At 55.0% G+C, this 22,389-nt stretch overlaps 1 protein-coding gene across 3 annotated transcripts in view; it reads left to right on the top strand.

Moving 5' to 3' along the window:
- The window catches only part of LOC105184236 (COUP transcription factor 2), a 63,800-nt gene extending 43,969 nt beyond the window's left edge, over positions 1–19,831 (top strand). For 2 of the 3 annotated variants that reach the window (XM_025301463.1, XM_025301465.1), the window contains exon 3: positions 18,945–19,831. In XM_025301463.1, the coding sequence (XP_025157248.1) occupies positions 18,945–19,543 (599 nt within the window). In that variant the 3' untranslated portion in view covers positions 19,544–19,831. The remainder of the gene's footprint in view (positions 1–18,944) is intronic. The other variant, XM_025301464.1, reaches the window with a different exon arrangement.
- The last annotated feature ends 2,558 nt before the right edge of the window (positions 19,832–22,389 follow it).

Raw genomic sequence — 22,389 nt, forward strand, 5'->3', positions numbered from 1 at the left:
ACGAAGCGCCTCTTGGACTCGGTGAGTCAGTCATTTCCCCACTTCGAATTATACGAGAAAAAGCACGTTGAAGAGGAAGCAAGCAGGAGACCAAAGTTTATACATACGACAAGTGATCTGATAAATTTTTTTCTTCTCGCATTTGGCCTTCGTCTCATTCTCGTGAATAATTCGGGCAAAACCGAGCTTGACACCGAGGTCTTCAGCGGAGCCTGAACGCTCGGGTAACCACGACCTCCGCCACCCGCAAAGTCTTCCCTATTACTACGCACGCCTAAATCATCGCGAGCGGCGCGAGCAAAGGAGTTAGCCGCGCGTCTCGAATTAGCGGGCCCGCGTAATAGCGAGCTGCGTTGCCGTCCGTCGTTACGTTCGAACGCGCGATCTCCTGTGGAACGAACGGACGATCGGACATACAGACAGACAGACAGACAGACAGACAGACAGACGGCCGTGAGTCCCCGAGAGTAACCGAAGAGTGGCCGCCGACGGCCGAAGTCGGTAACCTTCTTTCCGGCGAAATTATCATAATGGCTCGGAACAGAAGCATGGCCCGGAGCGACCTCCGCTCGCTTGGAAACTGCCTCGCGCACGACGCGCATACTCTCCCGGCATCTTCCGCGAGTCTAAAAGCGAGCTCTCTCACATGCGTGCGTGCGTGCGTGCATGCGTGCGTGCGTGCGTGCGTGCGTGCGTGCGTGCGTACCTGGCCTGCGTGAGCTGTTGCGCGCGTAAGAACGTATTCGCGCGGTTATGGCAGCCTCTCCTTCCCCCCGTAGCGCGCCGGCCCGCGCTCGAAGCGGCCGCCCCGCCGAGGCAACGCCAGGTATACACACAGGTATATATCCCCTCGCACGGTAATTACGTGACGTATTAATACCAGTTATTCCGCGTCGACTGGTTCTCTCTCCCGACCGGCCGTCTCGATCCGCAGGTGTATTCGGCCCGTTCTTTCTTCTTTTCCGCCTCTCTCCCTCTTTCTCGCCATTTCTCTCGCTTCCCCCTTCTCTCTCTCTCTCTCTCTCTCTCTCTCTCTCTTTCCTTTTCATTCCCCTTCGATTCCCTTTGCCGGCACTCTCCTGCTCACCCGGTATCCTCCGACGCCTCCTCCGCTCCATCCGCGCGAGAAATACTCGGCTCGCGCGCCGCGTCTAACGAGATACCTTTGCGAAGCGGTGAGAGAGGAAGAGAGGAAGAGGGGGGGAGAGAGAGAGGGAGAGAGAGAGAGAGAGAGAGAAACAGGCCTTTGCGCCTCTAAACGTCCGCAAATTGTGAACGCGCGGTCGCGTGCAACGAAAAGCCCGATCGAGTGAACGCGCGTCCGGGAAAACGCGCGCACGCAGGCTAAAGGAGTGGCGCGGAGCAACTCGCGCTCAGATTCGAGACCTGCATATTTACCTGGAAGTAGCGCTTATTACTTCGCGCCTCGCGAGGAGCCTCGAATTACCGAGCGCGAGACGTGCGGCGGCATGGAACGGAAACGGCACGGCCTGGACGACGAGCGAGTCGATTACTTTACAATTACCGCGATAACGAATCGCGCACATCCGACGCGCGCTTTAAGTGAAAACCGCCGGTCAGTTTCTCCATTTCTGCGGACGGAACGCGGGTTTCTCTCGTCGCTTGTCTACCTTTTTCTTCCTCCTTCTCTCCTCCGCCCCCTTGCCGCGATTTCTTCCCCCCGCTGTATCTCGGATCTGCGCGGCGAAAGAGAGAGAGAGAGAGAGAGAGAGAGAGTGAGAGAGAGAGAGAGTGAGAGAGCGCGCGGGCTCGCTGGAGGAAAAGCATGCCTAGGGCCCGTAAACGATCGAGTACGCCCCTCGAGGAGCCTGGGCCCATCGCGGACCGACCGACCGACCGACCGACCGACCGACCGACCGACCGACCGACCGGCCGGCCGAGCGAGTCGCAATCACGACCGTTAATCGCGCCGCGATTAACTCTCCCGAGAGAGCCGCTGCGAAAGTCCCGGCCGGATTCGAAGCGAGCTCTAGGGAAGATCGTCCCGCTCGTGGAATCGCCCGATCGCTCTCCTCCTTCTTCTCCTCCTCATCTTCATCGCCTCTCGCTCCCCCCCCCCCCCCGTGAGATGAGACGCGCGAGGTGGAGGGTTGAATTCGAGACACGGGCTGTCTATCGCTCGTCGTTGCACGACCAACGCGAAAGTAACGACGCGATGGGTACAAGAAATACTACTGGACTGACGAAATTGACGAAGATATGTGGGGAGGATATAATTCCTTTTTGTCGCCGACATTGTTGTCGATTTTCTGGCAGGTTGATAGACGTGGCGCGGTGAGTCCTTTAACAGTAGATTTAAATTTCCCAAATATACTTGCAAGAACAGCGGATTAAGGTGGTAGCGTCAATACGCTCCTCGGCTGCGGAGTCCTTCCAAGTAACTTTCATCGCGGAGCAAAATCTTCGACATTGAGACCCGCGGGACAACTTGATTTCCAAACAAGCGGCTCGCTTCTGATCGGCTAGACGCGCGCGCAACGCTGACACACATCGGCCGACCGCACAGATTTCTCCCAACGCCGCGTGACAGTCGCCTCGGTCGCTTTTATAATTGGCGGCGGTCTATGAGAGATGAACGAGCACACGTGAGCTCGTGATCGAAAGTGGGCCGGCGATTCCGGCGAGATGATATCTCGATGGGAACACCGGAGACGTCCGTAGCATGCGCGCGCGCCTCACCTTCGAAGTCGAAGTCGGCGGAACAGGTGACTCGTCGGGGCAGGAAATTAACTCGGGCACGTGACGACACGCGTTTATAAATACGGTCGTGTGACGTAACTCGTGCGGGCGCTCCCGCTCGCGCGAAGAAGATGAAGTGGAAGGAGGTGGAGAGCTCCTAACAGGACGAAGGATCGCCCGAGGCTGTCCTGTCGTAAACCCGACTGCTCGCCGCCCAGAAGTTCGAGCTAACGAACTTATCGTCCGCGTGCTCCGCGGCGGGACAGGGGCGGGAGAGAGGGAGAGGAGGGCGATCGGTACCCGGGATTATGCGCAGACCTCCCGACATATTCGCGCTCTGTCTCGTGGAATCGCGATTCTTTTGTTCGCGCGTACTTTCGTCAATCCGTCAACGCGAGTCTCGCGGCGGCGCCGATGAGCCTTTGGCTCCTGGCGCCGTTCGCGCGTCTCTTTCTTTCTCTCCCTTATGTCCGCGCAGCGGACGATAATGCGGACCTTTAAAGTCGTCGAGGGGAGTCCCGGTGCTCCTGACCTTTCCATCCGCCGCTCCCTCCGACTCCGTCGACTGGCGTCGCGATATCGTGGAGACGCGCTCGACTATCGAGAGCCCTCGACAACGCGGGACAATGTTTCTTCGAAAGCTATCCCAAACGTGGCATTAGCGTTTCTATGACTATCGTAAAGCCCCGTTCGCTGCAGCCGGCAGGGCAAGGGCTCGGGATTAGCTTGTCGTCCGCGTCGCGAGAACGCGACAACCGAGACCGGCTCGAGGGCGCTTAATAGCGCTTGTATCGCAAACCCCGCGGGAAGATTGACATAAGCGAGAAATGTTAGGACGGTTCCATGTTGAAGAGAGGCAATGGCAGACTCGTGCCAACATTCAACGGGCTCAACATTCAACGGGAATAAATATTCTTTCGGAATATAATTGATTCTATTTATAATTAATGGTTTCTCGTAAGACGTCACGTTTTATACTTCTGTTTGGAAAACGCACCAGTCGTGTCAACCTTTCTCCGGTGTTGGTGAGAAAAGACCGTCGAATGGGTCTAATGAGCCCGAAGAAGGAAGGCAAATGTTAGACCGGCCTCTCGTACTCGACGTTAAAGCACGTTTCAACATGGCGCTAATAATCGCGATGGTTGCGCTCGAGTAAGTTCTGTTAAAAGAAGCGTCTAATTTGCCGGAACCTCCTATCGGACTAATAGCGGTCTTCTATTCGGGTAATAGCGATCCAGTTCAGTAATAGCGTTCGGTCGGTCCGGGTAATGGCGATCGGCGAATTCCGCATTATGCCACTTTTCTCACGAGAGAGAAGGAGAGAGAGAGCGAGAGAGAGAGAGAGAGAGAGCGGGGGGAGAGAGCGATACACTCTGGAACAATGTGTACTCGCGATCGGGTTGATTGGCAGGCCGGCGGGACGAGGGTTGAACTCGACGAGAGCACGACGCGTCGCGTCGCGTCGTCGGACGCGCGATTTCGTAAAGAGACGCGGCGAGGAAGGCGAGCGCGTCCTTAGCGCGGAAAGATCGTGAGAACCGGCTCGGTGCCAAGGTTGTCGGACAAGTGCAACCGCCCAGCAGGTAAGCGCGCGAGCTGCCGTACACCTAATAATTATTAGACGATCTATATGTCGCTGGATATCGCCAGCAAGTCGCGGAACGGCCTTGCAACTAGACCGTTATACCAGCTCGATCTTCCACAAATTACATACGGCGATCCCACCACTACTACCCGGCCTGTCGACGTGACGAGCGTCGCGACACGCTCGGGATTACGTAAATCGTGCGACAGGTTGTCTTTACCTGGAAAAATATCATTTCACTGCGCGGCGCAGTCCAAGTCCGCTATCCGGCGCCGAGAGTCGCGGCCGTTCGCTCTCAATCCGTCCAATAGTCAAATCCAATAGTATTACATAATCATATCAATACACATACACACACACACACACACACACACACACACACACACGAAGAACGCGTGACGCGTGTTGCTCGAATTTCGATATATTGCGCTTTAAACACGCGGAATCTGGTTAAAGTGTTGCGACAGAAAGAAAAGAAAATCGAAAAATCTAGGCGCAAGTGTTTATGTTCTTTTTAATTTTAGACTTTTCAAATCTGTTCAAGGCAACAAACGACACCGTTGAAAAATGTGTTATGTTTACAAGAGGAAGAATACGTCACATATAAAACACAGACACAGATTTAATCCTTAAGAGCTATCGTCAAAGAAAGTCACGTCAATGCTATCATTTTATTAATTTTAATTTCTTAATTTTAATTTTAATTAGTTTTCTTATCAATTAATCTCTGGTATATGATAATGTTGTCACTGTTGATAGTGTGAATAAATATCCATAAAAGTCATGTTGCCAGTTTGGTTGCGTTTTTTAATAAGATCGAAACAAAATTCTCACGGGATGAAATTTCACACATGGTGTAACTTTTAAGGGTTAAGGGACGCTCAAATCCAAAGCTGATGTGTCTCGCAGCCCTTGGCAAATAACTCGCGCTCGCGCTCTCTCCCTCACCCCCCTCGCTCTCTCTCTCTCTCTCTCTCTCCCGGTTAGCACCTTCGAGTCGGAACTGCCGCCCGAGGGTACCCACGGGCACCCACTTATTAGGTATGTAAAAATCATTCCGTGTTGCATCGGCCACGCGATATGTTGCATCGACCGGCTTCCTTTCGATCCCTCCTGCCGTCATCCTACATTCCGTTCCGCTCCGCTCGCTCTCCTCGTCACTTCGCGCGCGCTCGTCTCACGTCGCTTCGGCGTCGGCGATTGACCCTTGTCACCCGGTCGCGTCGACATTTTCGAGGAATCACCGGAGGAAACGCATCGCGAGGTGCGAGTCGCTCGGCGGACTCGCCCGGATCGGCGAGTCGCTAACGATCTCTCGATGCGCGGCTCTCGCGAATCTGCGCGTCATTCGATGCATTAAGGGGACTGGGGAGTCAGATCGCTGAAAAATCATGTTTGTTGTTGATAATATTTTGTGACGAACTGAAAAAATGTGCAAGAATGAAAATTTTAGGTATATTTATACTGCATATGAAGAGTAGAAAAATGTTGTTTATTAACAAATACTCGTATAAATATATACGATATACATAGCTGAAATATACTCTCCTTTTTTTTTCAAGTTGTCGTTTTTGCAATAATATCTCGGCTCTCGATGGTCCGATCAGAGGGCATTTTAGCTAGAAATCTTGAGGAGGCTTATTATTATCCGGCGAATCACTAGAAAAGAAAAAATCGAACAAAATTAACAAACTGGCAGCTACTATTAGGAAGAAATTCAAAATTTTCGGTTCTTTTACAATAAAAAAATTAATATCTCGAAATGAAATATTTTGACGTAATTGTCCATGGTTCATCTGAGAGAACAAATATTATTGCTTTAAAATTTCAAATCGATACGAAGCTCAGTTTCGGAGAAACCATTGCAAAAAGTTGAACGATAAAATTTCGAGAAGAACGCGTTTAAAATTTAAGTGGACGTATATTTGTATGAATATTTGTTAATAAACAAAATTTTTCTACTCATCACGTGTTACATAAATATATGTAAAATTTTCATTCTTGCACATTTTTGTTCAGTTCGTCACAAAATATCAAAAACAAACACGATTTTTCAGTAATCTGACCCTCCAGTCCCCTTAACGTTCTCTTCTCGCTCACATATTATCCTCGCGGCTGCGTTAATGCACCTTTTTCTCCCTTCCTCCTCCGCTTCTCTCAATTTTCTTAATTTCCCCAGACATGAGATAAAAATGTGACGACCATGCGACTATTTTATCAGCGCAAAACCGGCGACGTCGCGATTGATCGCGCGCTTTTATTGGCACGATACCGGTTTTATTTGTACAGCGATCTCCCGATCTTGCAGAACGACGGACGCGGAGCCGCGAAGATCCCTCTCGGGGCGAAAGGGAGAAAGAGACGAGACGCGAGCCGAGGGACTAGGAAGCACGCTCCTACTGTTATTAAGGCCTTCCGCAGCGGGTTCGCCGCGGGGCTTCGGGCGCGGATGTGTATTTTTCGCGCGGACCTGTACACCGGGAATTAACCCTCTCGCTCAGAGGGACGCGCCTTTGCACCCGGACGAACTCTCGACGCTCGCTTACGTGCCGGGCGACGAGAATGTAAAGCTGGATTCGCATTACGCTACGCGTCATTGAGCCCTCGTCCAAGTATTCTCCAATGCTCCTTGGAATTGGAGTGTTTATAGTATCCTGCATATTTTAACCATTTCTGAACAACCATTTCTAAAAAGGGAAACCTTCGCGCAGACTTTTCACGGTGTCCTGCCTGGCGTCGTCTAAATTGATAACTCAGCGAGTCCAGTCTCATTCGGATGAGAAACGTCCAACGTACGAGCGATCGATCAATTCGCTCGCTGTTTGTGATTCAGCGATTTATCTCGTTCTCGTTAATATTATTATCATCATTATCGCGAGCGGATGTGTTTCCGCGGAACCGATTAAGCCGATGACACGCTGCATACTCGTGCGAACCGGCACGTGTCGCGTTCTTCTTGGCCTTCGTGAAACCGAGACGTCGGCTTGGAAAACACACACGAGACGGGATAGTCCGTGAGGAGCGAAGGATAACCGACAGGAACAAGAGCGGGAGAAGGAGGAAGAGGATGAGGAGAGAGAGAGAGAGAGAGAGAGAGAGAGAGAGAGAGAGAGAGAAGGAGCAAGCATGAAACTGGTACATCGCGATGATCGAACGAGTGGCACTCCGCCGTGAACGTGCCCGGGCGCGTTCGGGGGATTTTGTTAAACGGCGGGCGAAGGCAAACAGCTCGAGGATGACGTTGGTACGTTTGCACGACGCCTAACCAATGACCCAATGACCTCGTGCGGTGGCTCATGTAGGTCGTCGCCGTTGTCGAGGAGAGATCGTAGGCGGACGGTTCGTCGGTCCTCTTTCTTTGACTCGCGTGAGCCCCCCTTTCTCCCTCTCTCTCCCTCTCTCTCTCTCTCTCTCTCTCTGTTCACGGGAAGCTACGGTATCTCTTTTCTCTTCTCCTCGTTGTTTATAGCAGAAATTTCGAGCCACTGAGAAAGAGATATTCGAGACATTTTCTACTCGTTATGATTCTGTTTTGGTTTTCGGTAGAATGGTCCTTAAGGAGCGCGCGAATGGTCCTTGAGATGTATTTATCGTCAGTGTATTCGGGGTATTATGATGAATCATCGGCCAGCGAACGGGCGTCTTTTACGGCATACTTTTACCCGTCGTCGTAGAAATGAAAGATGGACACATGGAGGCTGTCGGTAATTTAAAACGTAATAATGCTACTTTATCGATAATTTCTCAAATTTCATCGAGGTCTCTCCACTTTCCTTGCGCGCAAAAAGTCGCGAAAGATTGTCGTAACGTATTATACAGGGTGTCTCAGAACGCGAGACTTTAATTTTACCGTACGTTTTCTTCAGTGAGGACACCGAGGTATCAGTAATCTTCGATCGAATCACAATCGATTGAAAAGCCGAGGCTCTTCGCAAACTAAACTTCGGGCAATAAACAAAGTTACTTTCTTTCGTTAGGATTTTAATTTCAAATGTTATTTACAAAAATATGTCGTGTTGGAGATTGAAGAGTCGTCCCACGAAAAATTCGTTGACATTTCCGCTGAAGAAAACTTCTCTCCAAAAATTGCTGAAAGAAGAACCAAGACGAGGATTCTCTGCTACACCCTGTATATTTAACAAGATTGCGCTGTTACTGCTCATTAGCATTACTCGAGCGACTTCGATATTTCCTCTATTTCGTTTGAAAACAAGTTCATCTCTCGATCATCGTGTTGCTCGAACGTCGACGGAGACGACGTTCGAGCAACACGCAAAGTCTCGAGGCGCGGTCTCACGTTTCCCGTCTTGCGATTTCACGGGGGCTCTGTTTTATGGCAGGCTGGTGACAATAATTGCAATATTTTATGCCGGGCAATTAGCACCTCGCGACGCGGCGCGCGACTTCCTCGCGATCGCCACCGTCGATGCCGCTCTGCCCGACAGGCTCGTAAAACATCGGACGGAGGTGTCGCGGATCGATAAACACGCCGGTGAGTCTTCGAGTTTCACCTGCGAGGTATTTAGGTCCATGGAAACGTATCACCGTGGAGAAGACGCCGCGCGCATCCGCTGAAGATCGGCACGAGTGCGAGAAATATCGGTACCGCGGCAATATAAAGCCGACGATAAGCAAGAAAGTTTCACGAGCGTAAATCGAAGACTCGCTCATGGCCGCTCTCGGCTCGCGACAACGACGACGACGACGACGACGACGACGACGACGACGACGACGACAACCAGGACGTCGCCGTCGTCGTCGGGGCTCTCTCTGGCTTGTTAAGAGCGCTCGTGGAGTTTATGTTAATGATCCGATATTTCTTCTCGTCGAAAAACATTAATTCGACGGTGCATTCCTCAGCGCTGAAAATCAAACGCGAACGTGATCGCCAGATGTTGCGCCGGAGGTCGCTCGTTCAGTTTAGAATGCGTGGAATCCGGTAAAGCGTTGTCACGCCGATACATTATTGGCGATTCCCCCGGCTCTCCTCCAGCGTTCGCCGTTCAAGTAGCTCGCGAGATCGCGATATCGTAATGTCTCGCCGGTTAACATATTTCTCCAGCCCCTCCCCCGGCCCTCTCCTCGACCCTTAGCCCGGCTGTGTGCTCGTCGCTCGTCATAAATCGGAGGGGCTAACGAGTCGGTAAGTCACCGCTAATGACTCCTCTCGGCCGACAATCGGCCGAATCGCCGCGACAGATCGGCGCGAACGGATGGGCGTCGGTGAGAATTCCGCGCCTCGCTAATAGCCAGAATCGGCGGGAATATTCATGCGACTCGCGCCGAAATCCGCGCCGCAAAGACGTCTCCTCCGTCTCGTCCCGATGAGGTGGCGGCAGAGTACGTCTCGGGTTGGGAAACGACGACGACGACGACGACGATGACGACGACGACGACGGACGACGATGACGACGATGACGATGAAAACGACAGACGACGACGACGACGACGACGACGACGACGACGACGACGACGACGACGACGAAAGACGACGAGTCGCGTATTTCTCGGCCGTACTACCGTTCGTCGTTCGTCGCGAATTATGCAAATCCCCCTCCGATAACTGTTCTCATCGAGTGACGAGCGTAAAGCCGGCCGAACGACTGCGATAAAATGCTGCCTCCGGAAATGCGTATAAGGCGAGATCGCGCGGATTGATCGGCAGCTCCGCGACCGGAAAAACTGGATGATAAGGTATTCCTCGCGTACTACAGGTCCTGTCCGCGGGATGAGCGGGGGGAGCAGAGGCAGGGGTACGACGGAGGTGGAAGAAGAAGAAAAAATAACGCTGTCACACCGGAGATATCACTTTCCGCCGGTCGGTCGCGCTCATTAACGAGAAGCGTCGCCTCGCGTCTAGAATCCGGCGCTTCTACAATCCGCTCGATAAAGAGCGTGCTTTCGCGGCATATCCTTTCGGATGCCTAGTAGATCCTGCGGGATGCACGACGCACGATGGACAGGCAGCTCGGCCGGCTTCTTTCGCGCACGTGTGCACGTTCTGTGTCGCTCTTTCTCTCACACTTCGCGTCTCTCTCTCTCTCTCTCTCTCTCTCTCTCTCCCCGCTCGGCTCACGCACGCACGCACGCACGCGCGCGAGATGCAGTCCCGGCGCCGTGTTAAATTTCTAAGTCGTACGTCACGAGCGCTAATGAAATTCCTTTACCGCGTCGTCCCGTACGACCGTCTTAATCAACGCGGCTGTCGCCGTGAACGAAAAGAATTAGCATTTTAAATCACGCGCTCCGCGGGTGCCGCCTCGTTCCTCCACCTCCTTCCCCTCTTCCTTCCACTGCTCCTCCTCCTTCTCCTCTTCCTCCACCGCTTTCCACCCTGAGCGCTCCGTGGCAGCGTCTTGTCCCGCCGCAGTCCTTCCTCCTCCACCTCCTCCTCTCGTCATCCCCCGGCTCGTCGACCCAGCGGCTCTCTCCGCGCATCATTCCGGTAATTCGTTTATTATTATCGAGGAGGAGCGGAAGATTGATCGTCACACTCCCCGATGTTTATAATTATTTCGAGCGATACCACGGAGCGCGCGTTGTGTTCACATTGTGCGTCACGTCGCAGGACGGACGTGAGTGCCGCTCGTCCCGTTGCTGGACACACGCACACGCAGATGGACGTGATCCACCCGCGCACACACACACACACACACACAACAAGCCGCACAAACACATACAGACAAAATGGTAAGCAGTCGCGTCGGCGCACGCGCGAAAAGAAGAAAGCGATGGGTAGATTCGACCTCGCCGCTTTTTTTCCCTCCCCCGGTCGCCCCTGTCCCCCCTCCCGCGGTTGTTCCCTCTTTTTCGAACCGCGCGCCGAGATCATCAATCCACGTCCCGCGAGCTCCTCCGAGGATACGCCACGCGTTGGAGATCCCCAGCTCAGGGTCCCCGGTGAGGTCTCGTCGATGAGACGCGCATCAAGACGTCCCCTCACCTCGCCCCGCGGCCCTCCCGCTAATCCCGCGCGATTCTTCCGCTTTATCGAGGTATCGAGGCCTCGCGACGATCGGCGAGCGAGAGACTCTCGCGCGAGAGTCCGCGCTAATGAAGCCACGTCGAAGGCCCGACGTGTAGCATCACGTCGGGCCTTCTCGCCGAGGGAAAGCAGCGTGCGGCACCGCGGAAGAAGTACGTCCCCGCGGCGTGGCGCGGGAGGTTCCGTTGTGGGAACGTACTTGTGATTGTGCGGTGTGCCTGCTTTCGAATTGATTCGAACGACCTTCGACATCTCGGCACCGCCATCGGCGTCGACGCCGACGTCGACGTCGGTGACTTGAACCGACCGGTGGTCCGAAACGCGCGAAAAATCTACCGTTAGCAATCTATCTTTCCTCGTCGAAGCAGCCTTTAATTTGTCGGACGAGCTGTCCGATCCTGTGGTAAACGCCGTCTCTTATTCTCTCCTCCTTCTTTTTTTCTTTCTCCTTTCATCGATCTTATCCCACGACTGACCCGGGCTCTCGAAGCCGCGCGCGGCGCGCACGGTCCCGTTTGACGTAGAAACCCGTTGAGAAAAATTCATAGTCACCCAAGGTGGACAGGTGTACGTGAATTTGGCAGCGACTCCGCCGTGCCGGCCGGCGCGTCGGAAGGTTCGTGTGTGGCTCCTTGTGAGTACTCTATATAGCGCTCGCATGGAAAATGGTGGAATAAAAGTACGAAGGAGAGAAGAAGCGAAACGCGCGAATCATATCGACTCACTCGACTCACAGGGCAACGCGCAAAATGTGACGCGAAGATCGCTAGCGTGCAGCTTTCGCCGGCAAATTCGTCGACGACGAGACACGTACGCCATTGTACGCAACACGGACGTAACGACAAATCATTGCACAGTTCTCGTCATCGGTGGCGGCAATTATAAAAATCTACCTGGACCTTCGTTCGCCCACGGAGTCGGCGTCTCTCTCTCTCTCTCTCTCTCTCTCTCTCTCTCTCTCTCTCTCTCTCTCTCTCTCTCTCTCTCTCTCTCTCTCTCTCTCTCTCTCTCTCTCTCTCTCTCTCTCTCTCTCTCTCTCTTTCGTCGCCCGCTCCCTGCCGCACCTTCCGTGCCTCGGAGAGGAGCCCCGAGAGTCGTCCCGACGAGCATCCGTCAGTGTGTCACACTAACCGCGACATCGTCGCGAGCCCGCCTCTAAACGCGCTCCCACCTTGACTTTCGATAATTAGAGATACCGACAAACGCCGTCGACGCGCCGCACACGAGATACGGCGGCGGCGGCGGCGGCGGCGGCTATCGAGGATCGCGGCGCGGCGCGGCGCATCTCAGGCGAGTCTTTTAACGAGGAGAAACCTCGGACCGATGCGGTTAATCCAGCACGGCGGAGACGGTATCGCCTGATTGCGACTCCGACGTCACGCGGGCTGCTAAGGTACGAGCCAAGGCGAGCGAGCGAGCGAGCGAACGAGCGACTCGGTTAGATGGCTACGGTGGTTGGTAACGGTACCGAATCTGCATACCGTACCGTATACACGCTTACGCCGCGCGCCCGCGCTTGCTGCTATCGGGGAACCGCATCATGCTAATTCGCATCCTCCGCCGCGCCGTCGAGATTCGTTCTCGCGCGTCCGCCTCTCTCTCTCTCTCTCTCTCTCTCTCTCTCTCTCTCTCTCTCTCTCTGACTCGATCTATCTCTGTCGCGCAGGCGGATCGTCTCGCCGGGACCACGGGACGGCGTCCCGGTTTTGCTTGCGAACCCAGCCAGGTCGATACGATACGCGCCGGCTGTTCCCATCCGCCCGGTTTTCTCCTCTCTCGTGGCGCACGTCGGTCTCTCTTGCGAATTGTTGCTTGCTTCTCTTCTATTTATCTATTTCTCTCTCTCTCTCTCTCTCTGTCTCTCTCTCTCTCTGTCTCTCTCTCTCTCTCTCTCTCTCTCTCTCTCTGTCTCGTTCTCCTTGATGGAGAGTCCGAGTTTGGCGGAGATGCTCGGACGTCGGTACAGCGGACGAGTATTACGGATTTGAATATTATTAAACAAACCGAAGGCAGAGTGTGTACACGCGCGCGTCGGGCGCGAGCAAGCACGTGTCGCGAAATGTGCAAGAAAGGGAAAGAGATCACGAGGCAAACGGGGTCATGCGTGGCTCGCGCGAATGTCCTCTTCGGCGAAAGCGAAAGCATACTCGCTCGTATGCTGACCCCTGCGCGCCCATTTGTTTACCGTATTAATCTTACACTGGATATAGGGTCCCTGGAAATTTTTGCAACACCGCGCACGTGGCGTGTGGATACTCAGCAGCGTGATTACTCGAGGGAGTCAGCGATGATGTTGCTACATCTTTGAAATTTAATTTCGTCTCACGTCGCGAGAGCGCCGCGCCACGCCTGAAGTATCGTCGCGAGCAATCAACAGTCTCGATGTTGGTTGCGCGGAAATCCCGGGCGCGACGCGCGCGATCGCAAATTTCCAGCGAACCTATTTATCCAGCAAAGTGTAAAGAGAGCTGAATGCCTCGGCCCGCGTGCGCTTCGGTTTCCATTTTCCTCAGCCGTACTTTATCGCGCGCGACGCCGCCGCGCCTCTCATTTCTCTCCTCCTTCCTGCGCCACTCCCCCCCACTCTCCCTCCCGCCGAGGAGCGTGTAATTCAACCACCCTCTCGCTCGTCGTTTTTCCGTCGCTCGCGAGGGAGATCAGGCCGCGAGAGAGCGTGTACGCGATTACCAGGACGATTTGGAGAAGGCGGGCCGCAAGATGTCGTCGGGCCGGAGGAAAACGAGGAGAAAAAGGAACGGCGCGAGTCACCGCCGATGAATCACTCCCGGCGGTATCGGCCGATCTGGACAAGCTCACCCGCATGCTCAGAACATGTTTATCTCCGGTTTCGCGTGTCAACTTCGCGTCATTGTACGCGCGCGCTGCTCTTTCCCCCTTCCCCTCCCCTCCCTATCTCTCTCTCCCTCTCTCTCTCTCTCTCTCTCTCTCGCTCTCTTTCCCTGCTGTTCGTCCACCCTTTCTCGCCTCATCGTCGATGCATCGATATTGCGGAAGCACCGCGCACGTCTCTCGCCATCCCGCGTATACGTTAAACGGGACTCTTTCGTCGGTCTCCTCCCTGTCCTCCGATTTCGGGGGACGCGACGGGTAGACCCTCCTGTCTGGAATCTCCTCTCCTCGCGAGGAATAGTCGGAAAGTGGCAGCGGGAGGAAAGCGCGACCAGGACTACGAGAGTAGAGGAGGAGAGAGAGGGAGGGAGGGAGAGAGAGAGAGAGAGAGAGAGAGAGAGAGAGAGAGAGAGAGAGAGAGAGAGAGAGAGAGAGAGAGAGAGGCCATTCCTTCGTTAGCCGCGGGGCGGAGGTTGGAATCCAGGCGCTTCTCAGCAGGGCGCCGTTTCTTCGAGTCTCGACTCTCTCTCTCTCTCTCTCTCTCTCTTTCTCTCTCTCTCTCTCTCGAGCGGGAGAATCTCGTACGTGAAAGACTCCCTTCCTGGCGCATCGCTCGGTTCCGCTCCCTTCCTCCTGCTCTTCGCCCTCTTCTTCATCGTCTTCGTCTTCGTCTTCTTCTTCTTCTTCTTCTGCCGCAGCCGACGCCGTTGCCTCTCGCCCGTTCCCCCCGTTTTGCTTTTAACGCGCCACCTTCTCTCCCGATCCCGCGCCACCACTAGTCTGTTTCGCGAGCTAGAGCGAGTTCCTCTCTCTCTTTGTCTCTCTCTCTCTCTCTCTCTCTCTTATTCCCTTTCTCTCGTCGTCGCGCTCTCGGGAGAACGGCTATCTCAGCGGAGAACACGAGAGCCGCAGCGCGCTGCATCGCGCGGTGCACCGTACGTACGCCCACGCGTTGTTATTTGCGAGTCGCAATTTGCCGGGGTACGTCCTAGACGGTGTTCCCTTTCGGCTGCGCGGACTTCGAGTCCCCTCGAGAGACGCTGCCTCTCGGTTCCGCGTTCCGAGGATCGAGTGTCCTCCAGAATGTCGTCGGCGCTCCGCGCCTCCTCGAGACATCGAGTGCTCGCGATTTTTTGCGAACCGCCAGCCTCGCGTCACTTCACCCGCGCGGTGTCGCGCGTCAGGATTCGTGAAAGTAATGAGTAATAAAAAATGGCGTGGGTGCGCGCTGGGGAAACATGTCGGAAGGAGTTCTAAGCGTTCTGCACTTGGAATCCGCGGAATCGAACGGAGCAGCGTGAAAGCTCTCCGGTGTGTTGCATCGCCGCGAATTTATATCCTCCGCTCGCTCGCGAATGATAATTTCCTTGCGGGATGATAACGTCGAGAGTAACGACCGAAAATAAGTGGCTCCTATTGGTTGATAATTGAGATTCCAAAAGTATTACTGAATTACATTTATTATCGAATGCAAGTTCGGCTTTAAATTTCATTGTTAAATTCGGTCCTTGAGAGATGACGAATTCTCGGTCTAAATTATAGGCTGAGAGACGACTTTGTCATCTTGAGCTTGCTTCGCTCGATCCAACTCGAATTTTCAACTTTGTTGTTAAGTTCAACCTTGGCGAGGAAGAGAGAGAGAGAGAGAGAGAGAGAGAGAGAGAGAGAGAGAGAGAGAGAGAGAGCGAGAGAGAGAGAGAGGGAGCTCGCGCGACATCCGTCTCGTTCGCGCGTGGAAATAATTCACCGGCGACGTTATCTACTTGAACAGGCGCGCGCAAAGAGCCGCGGCGCAGATTTACGAAGGCTCGCTCCGGCAGCTCGTTCCGGCCGCCTCATTTTCAGCATTGTCACGCGCACGCGTTGCCCCGTCATTTGCCAATTATCGCGAGTGAAAGCACACTCGAGTAACGCGAAGTAATTGCGTTACGCGGACGGAGCGCAATCGCGCTCGCTCGCTCGCTCGCTCGCTCGCTAGGTGGACAATCGCGCTCGCGCTCTCATGCGGTCGTTACTCAACGGCGAGGAGAGTAATCGCGTCGCGTCCGTCGTCCTCTTCGCCGCCGCCGCCGAGTGTGTAATCCGCGCGCGTGCGCGCGGCAAAAATGCGCGGTCCGGCAATAATCGCGGTAATCGCGCCCGGAGAATGCGGCAGAGGCGCGTTTTATAAGTACGTAACGGTTCGCAGGACATCTCGCATGATCGCGCACGGAGAGCCGCGACCGAGTCGGTGCCGGTGGTGAGCGCCGCGCGTCCTCGCGACCGCGTCCGACGATCGACGACGCGGCGACGGCGCAGGAAGTCATCGACGACGACGGCGACGGGCTGTGCGCGCGCTATTGTGTACATTGTGGTACATCGTTGTCGTCGTCTCGTGAGAGACGACGAAGAAGAAGGAAAAGAACGAAAGGGAAAACGTGTACGTTCATTGCTGCGCGATATGGCGAAATTGCAAATCTCCTTAATAGCGCACGCCGCAAAAAAGCCGCACAGTAAGACAAAACGACGCGTCGACGCTTGGGGCATTGCAACGGGCATTAACCTCAATGATATGATGATGATGATGACGATGTTGATGATGATGATGATGATGATGATGATGATGATGATGATGATAATGATGATGATCTTGATAATGACGACGACGACGACGACGACGGCGACGTCGGTCAGTTCCGGTGAACCGGAACGGCCCGTACACAGCTTTCGGCGAAATTCGTCGTCCCGATCGAATCGCCGGTACCGGCGCACCAGCGAGCGTCCCTCGAGCGATCGGCCGTGTTTGCGTGTACTTGAACGAGCCGCGTTATGGCACCGCGTGTTTGCCTTTGCACAATATTTGCAGGCACTCGAGAGAGTGTGGCTGCGCGTGACCGCAGCGGCTCGTCCGGGTTCCGGCACAGGTGTCGTGCCACCAGCACCACCTCCCGCTCCTCCTCCTCCTCCTCCCCCTCCTCCCCCTCCTCCTCCTGTGCCTCCTCCGGCTCGTTGTCCCCGTGGTCCTTGTCTTCGTCGGCCTCGTCCTCGTCCTCGACGACGTCTTCGGCGATTTCTTGGAAGCGGCGAATGTACCGAGCGCCGAGGCATAACGAGTGCGTTATGTATCCTCCTCAGAGCCTCCGCCGCCGCCGCCGCCGCCGCCACCGCCGCCGCTGCCGCCGCCGCCGCTGCTGCTGTCGCCGCAAGGCGCGGACACTCGAACGCCCTAGGTACGGCGGACCGTTAGCTACACGGTGGTCGATGCGAGCGCTGTCCGAGAAGTAGACGAAGAAGAGGAAGAGCCGCCCGTTACGTCACGCCTGTCGAGGACGATCGCCCTGGGCGACGTAGAAATTTACACTGCCGGCGTATAGACAAGCGTGACGCAAGCCGATGATCGCCATATATTTTCGGCCGCTCGCGCGGAACTTTCGGCCGAAGCCGAGAACGAAGCCGAGAACGAGCGTCCTTTCGCCGCTGACACGCCGCCGTCGATCGCCGGTCGTCTAGCGGAGACGTCCGCGCCGCCGAGGCGTGCGCTCTCTCTCTCTCTCTCTCTCTCTCTCTCTCTCTCGCGTGAGATTCCCCGGTCCCCGCTTTTCATCGTGCGTATACATTATCGTAAAGTGCGCCTGTCCGATTCTCGTCCCGTCCCGTCCCGTCCCGTCCCGTTCCGTCCCGTCAGGCCGTTCACGTCGATCACCGGCGAGCAGTTCGATGTAACCAGTCGATACGTATTTATGGGGGTCAACGAGCGCGTGTATTCGCGCTTGGCACAATCGGTTAACCGTTACCTAGATATGGACGCGAGTATATCCCGTCCGCGGGCATTCTCGGGGGAAGAGAATCGAAAGAGCGAGCCCGAAAGAGCCTCCGTTCCGCCGAAGTCGCGAACTCGATGACGCGTGACTGCGCAGATAAGTCCGCAAAAATGCGCTCGCTCGCGGCAGGATCCCTCGAGATCGTCGCGAGCATTCAGGCCGAGTGGCGTAAACTGGGCCGCGGGTTGCGGAGCGCGAAAGCCGTGAAAGCGGATGGAAAAATCGGCCGGGAGAACGTGTGTGAAGGGAGTACAGAGAGAGAGAGAGAGAGAGAGAGAGAGAGAGAGAGAGAGAGAGAGAGAGAGAGAGAGAGACGTTTAATTAACGCGACGAGCACCGTGACGGTCACCGCTGACCGGGGGCGTGGTAATACCGCGCCTCATTAACTCATGCATCGGGTATAATGCCGAGTATTGATCGCATTTGAAGAATCGGCCAACAGCGAGAGTCAATCGAACGAGCGGAACGCGCGGAACCTCCGACGGTTTGAAGCATTCGACACTCGTCGCTTCGTCATGCGGAGGCGTGCTCGGCTGGCGAGAAGTTGGAGTCGCCTTTTCTTTCTTCTCTTTTCTCTTCGCAAGCTTGTCTGCAATCTCCCGCGAATATTTCACTTCATTTCGTTCAAGGAGGGCATTGGTCGCTCTCTTAATCACCATTACCGCTGCGCACCTCTGATAATTCGCACAAAGTTACGAAGAGGCCGACGAACAGTTGCGACGGTAAACTCGCCCCATACTTTACACACACCTTTCCAACTCCGCTCGCGCCGAGTTCAGACACTTCCGCAGACAGACCTGGACGAAAGCGATTCGCGAGCTCGATTGGCCGATCGATCACAGCCGGTCGATCGGCCGCCGGCTCGGCCGTCCCGATCCGCCGCTCACGCGGACTCGCCGGATCCGGGCGACCGTTGCGACGCCGCAGGCGCGCCGTGTGACGCGACAGCGAGATCACAGCGTTAGGTGAAGCCGAGTCTGTCAAGCGTTATCAAGCGTTTCCGACGCGCTCGCTCTTGTTTCAGCGGTGCAGAGGGGGCGGGTGCCAGCGTCGCAACCCCAGCTGTCGGGTCTGCCGGGCCAGTTCACCCTCACGAACGGGGACGCGGTCGCGTGTGCCAACCTAAATGGACACTCTTACCTCTCGTCGTACATAAGCCTGCTCCTCAGGGCGGAGCCGTACCCGACCACGAGATACGGCCAGTGCATACAGCCCAGCAGCAACATCATGGGCATCGACAACATGTGCGAGCTCGCCGCGAGGTTGCTCTTCTCGGCGGTCGAGTGGGCCCGCAACATCCCGTTCTTCCCGGATCTCCAGGTGACGGACCAGGTCGCGCTGCTCAGGCTAGTGTGGAGCGAGCTGTTCGTCCTGAACGCGAGCCAGTGCTCGATGCCCCTCCACGTAGCGCCGCTGATCGCAGCGGCGGGCCTGCACGCCACCCCGATGGCGGCGGACCGCGTGGTCGCCTTCATGGACCACATCAGGATCTTCCAGGAACAAGTGGAGAAGCTCAAGGCGCTCCACGTCGACACCGCGGAGTACAGCTGCCTCAAAGCCATCGTCCTCTTCACCACAGGTAAGGCCGTCAAAGATTCTCCGCCGATCGCCCACCTTCACTGAATCTGATGCTGGCAGATACACTTCCCTGCGACTTTCAAAACACCGCGGCCTGACAGGAACGCTTCTTTCACGCCCAGTGAGAGAACTTGCCTCTGGAAAGTTCCCAGGACTCTAGTTCTCTCATTGGACATCTGCTGCGCGAGTTCCCCGAGTTGTATCCGAGAAAAGCCAGTTCGAGCCCAGCGTGCAGCCGACGTGACGCTTGATGAACGACGGAGGAGCCCGCGGGGGTTGGAACCTTCGGAATGATTTTTGCATATGGGCTACACGTGTGGAGCAATGAGGTGAGAGGAGACCCAGAATGTGGTTTGTATTTAATAAATGCACGGGTGACCGCGGCGGCTGCACACGCGTAACTGGGACATACTGCATACTCCAAGATGCAGATTTCTGACATCGCCAACGATTTAAGTCGCAGACGAAGATTTGTCCTCGGGTAGTTTCTTTGATTCTAACATAATACGAAAAACTTTTTTCTGTCAAAATTTTAATTCTTATGGTACAGAGAAACATTTTCGTACCTCAATAAATTATTCTTTTTAATATCGCTGCGAACTAACTTGTATCCGTACTAGAAAAATAGGTTTGGGTTTCCCTAACTACGTTGAATGTATTCGAGAAAAAAAATGACGTCAAAAGGCATAGATTACCGATGAGAAATACTGAGTCAATATGAATATCGTTGTCGGAAAACACCGCACAATGTATGGTCGACTAGATTAGATAGTCGGGGGAGAGGCGTAAATCTTGCGCCTAAGAGCGCGAAGTAGAGCGAGCCACGCGTTGCCTCGAGGTGAATCGTCAGATCCCAGAGGGTCGAGGGAGAGCGGGAGGAGCAAGGGGAGGGGGAGGTTCCAAGGATACGAAAGAAGCGAGGAAGAAAAGGACCAGGTCGCGCTGCGAGAGCAGAAAGCAGTAGCACAAAAGTCGGCTGGTGGGGGTAAAAAACGAGAAGGTGGAGGTGGTTCCTCGGAAATGGGGGCTTAGCAGAAGCTAAGCCCGAGCTAAGGCGTGCGCACCGATATAGCACGGAAATAATAACCCCCCGTCTCGTATCTACGGCAAGATGCTTAGCATGGGCCATCGCCGTGGTCGCCGCGCCTAGCCGCCGCCGAGCACGCCATCGTCCTCATCCTTCGACGACCCCCCCTTGACTGAAACCCACCGGTCCGCCGGCGCGCTCGTGTGCGTGCGAACACGTGCGTGCACGTAGCAACGAGAGGACACAAAGAGAGCGAGAGAGAGAGAGAGAGAGAGAGAGAAGAGAGACGGAGAGAGGAGAGAAGAGAGCGGGATTCGCCCGGGCCGAAATCCTCTGGTCGCGAATGGCACTGTGGTGATGTCGTGGTGCTGGTGCTGTGGTAGTGGTGGTGGTTCCTCCTGGAGAATGGAGCAGATGGGCCGGGAGATAGTCACTGCGAGCGCTCGTTCGTCGAGACAGGATGCGTTGTCCATGGGTAATGCCAGAGAAAGAGAGAAGCAGAGAGAGAGAGAGAGAGAGAGAGAGAGAAGAGAGAGAGGAGAAGAAGAGAGAAGAGGAGAGAGAGTAGATGAAGGGAGGAGAGAGAGAGGGAGAGGAGAGGAGAAAGGGCGAGAGAGAGTCAGAGAAGGCAGATACATACGCAGGGAGACAGAGAGAGAGAGAAAGGGAGATTAGATACGTAGGACTAGAGATTGGCTCCGGAGAGGAGAGTGAGAAACACGCTGGGGCGAGTCGACGACGGAGGGAAGTAGAGAAACGCATTGTCTCAACGGCTCCGATGACGATCCGGCGGCAACATACGTAGCCTCCGCGCCGCGCACGCCGGCCGCCGCGCCGCGACGCACTACACATTGTTACGTCAGTGAATTGTCGTCATCCCGTCGTCGTCTCTGGTCCGACGGGATCGCGCTGCTGGATGACAGTCGCGCGTACCGGCGGCGATAATATCTCCGCACGTCGATGAGAACGAAGCCACGGTCAGCGACGACGAGCAACGGACGACGTCGGCAGAGAGAGAGAGAGAGAGAGAGAGAGAGAGAGAGAGAGAGAGAGAGAGAGAGAGAGAGAGAGAGAGAGAGAGAAGAGGAGGAGAGGGAGGAATAGAGAGAGAGAGAGAGAGAGAGAGAACGAGAGAGAATTCCGCTTACTCTCCGCTCGGAGAGTTCTTCCGGCGCTCTCCCGCCCGCCGCTACGTGCTGGAACTATGAGGCTTCGCAATCGGGGAAGAGAGAGCATTGTCCCTCTCGGCGCAGCGAGCCTCTCTAGGCCTCGCTCGAGGATCAGGGCTACGTGACAACGAGCGTCTTCGAGATAGCATCGTCATGACGATTATAGGTGGGACAGGCAAGCGTACGGGTAACTCGGACGAAGTATCGTGTGCGCGCGGAGAATACGTCGCTCGCGCAGCGCGACGCGAAAACGCCGAGTGCGCGCTGGCTGCACTTCGTTTTGCGTTTCGTGTTTTTTTTTCTCGCTCGAGCCGCGCTTCTTAGCTCTCTCTCTCTCTCTCTCTCTCTCTCCCCGGGGAGAAGTCGCAGATGTCTTCGGAGAGCGGCTAAGATCGCGCGAGAAAATATCAGAAACGACGGAAGCGTTTATCGAGGTAGCCTACACCTAAGAATGCTTGTGCACGCTTCTTGGATGTTGGACGAACGAAGTTGTGCAAGGACGAGGATGTCGCAACTGGAATCGCTACACGCCTGGCCGTTCGTTGGGAGGGGTAATTTGGGTGGGTTAAGCGCGCTAAAACACGCGGTATAGGCCGCGAATGCGATAAAACTCGCGCGAATTGCGGCGGATGCGAGTGAGCTGCACGGATTATGCTTGCGAACTCTGGTTACCGAGTTGATGAGGAGCGCACGAT

This window comes from Harpegnathos saltator, unplaced genomic scaffold (genome assembly GCF_003227715.2).
Source record: "Harpegnathos saltator strain DR-91 unplaced genomic scaffold, Hsal_v8.6 scaffold425, whole genome shotgun sequence".
In the NCBI taxonomy this organism is placed as follows: domain Eukaryota; kingdom Metazoa; phylum Arthropoda; class Insecta; order Hymenoptera; family Formicidae; genus Harpegnathos; species Harpegnathos saltator.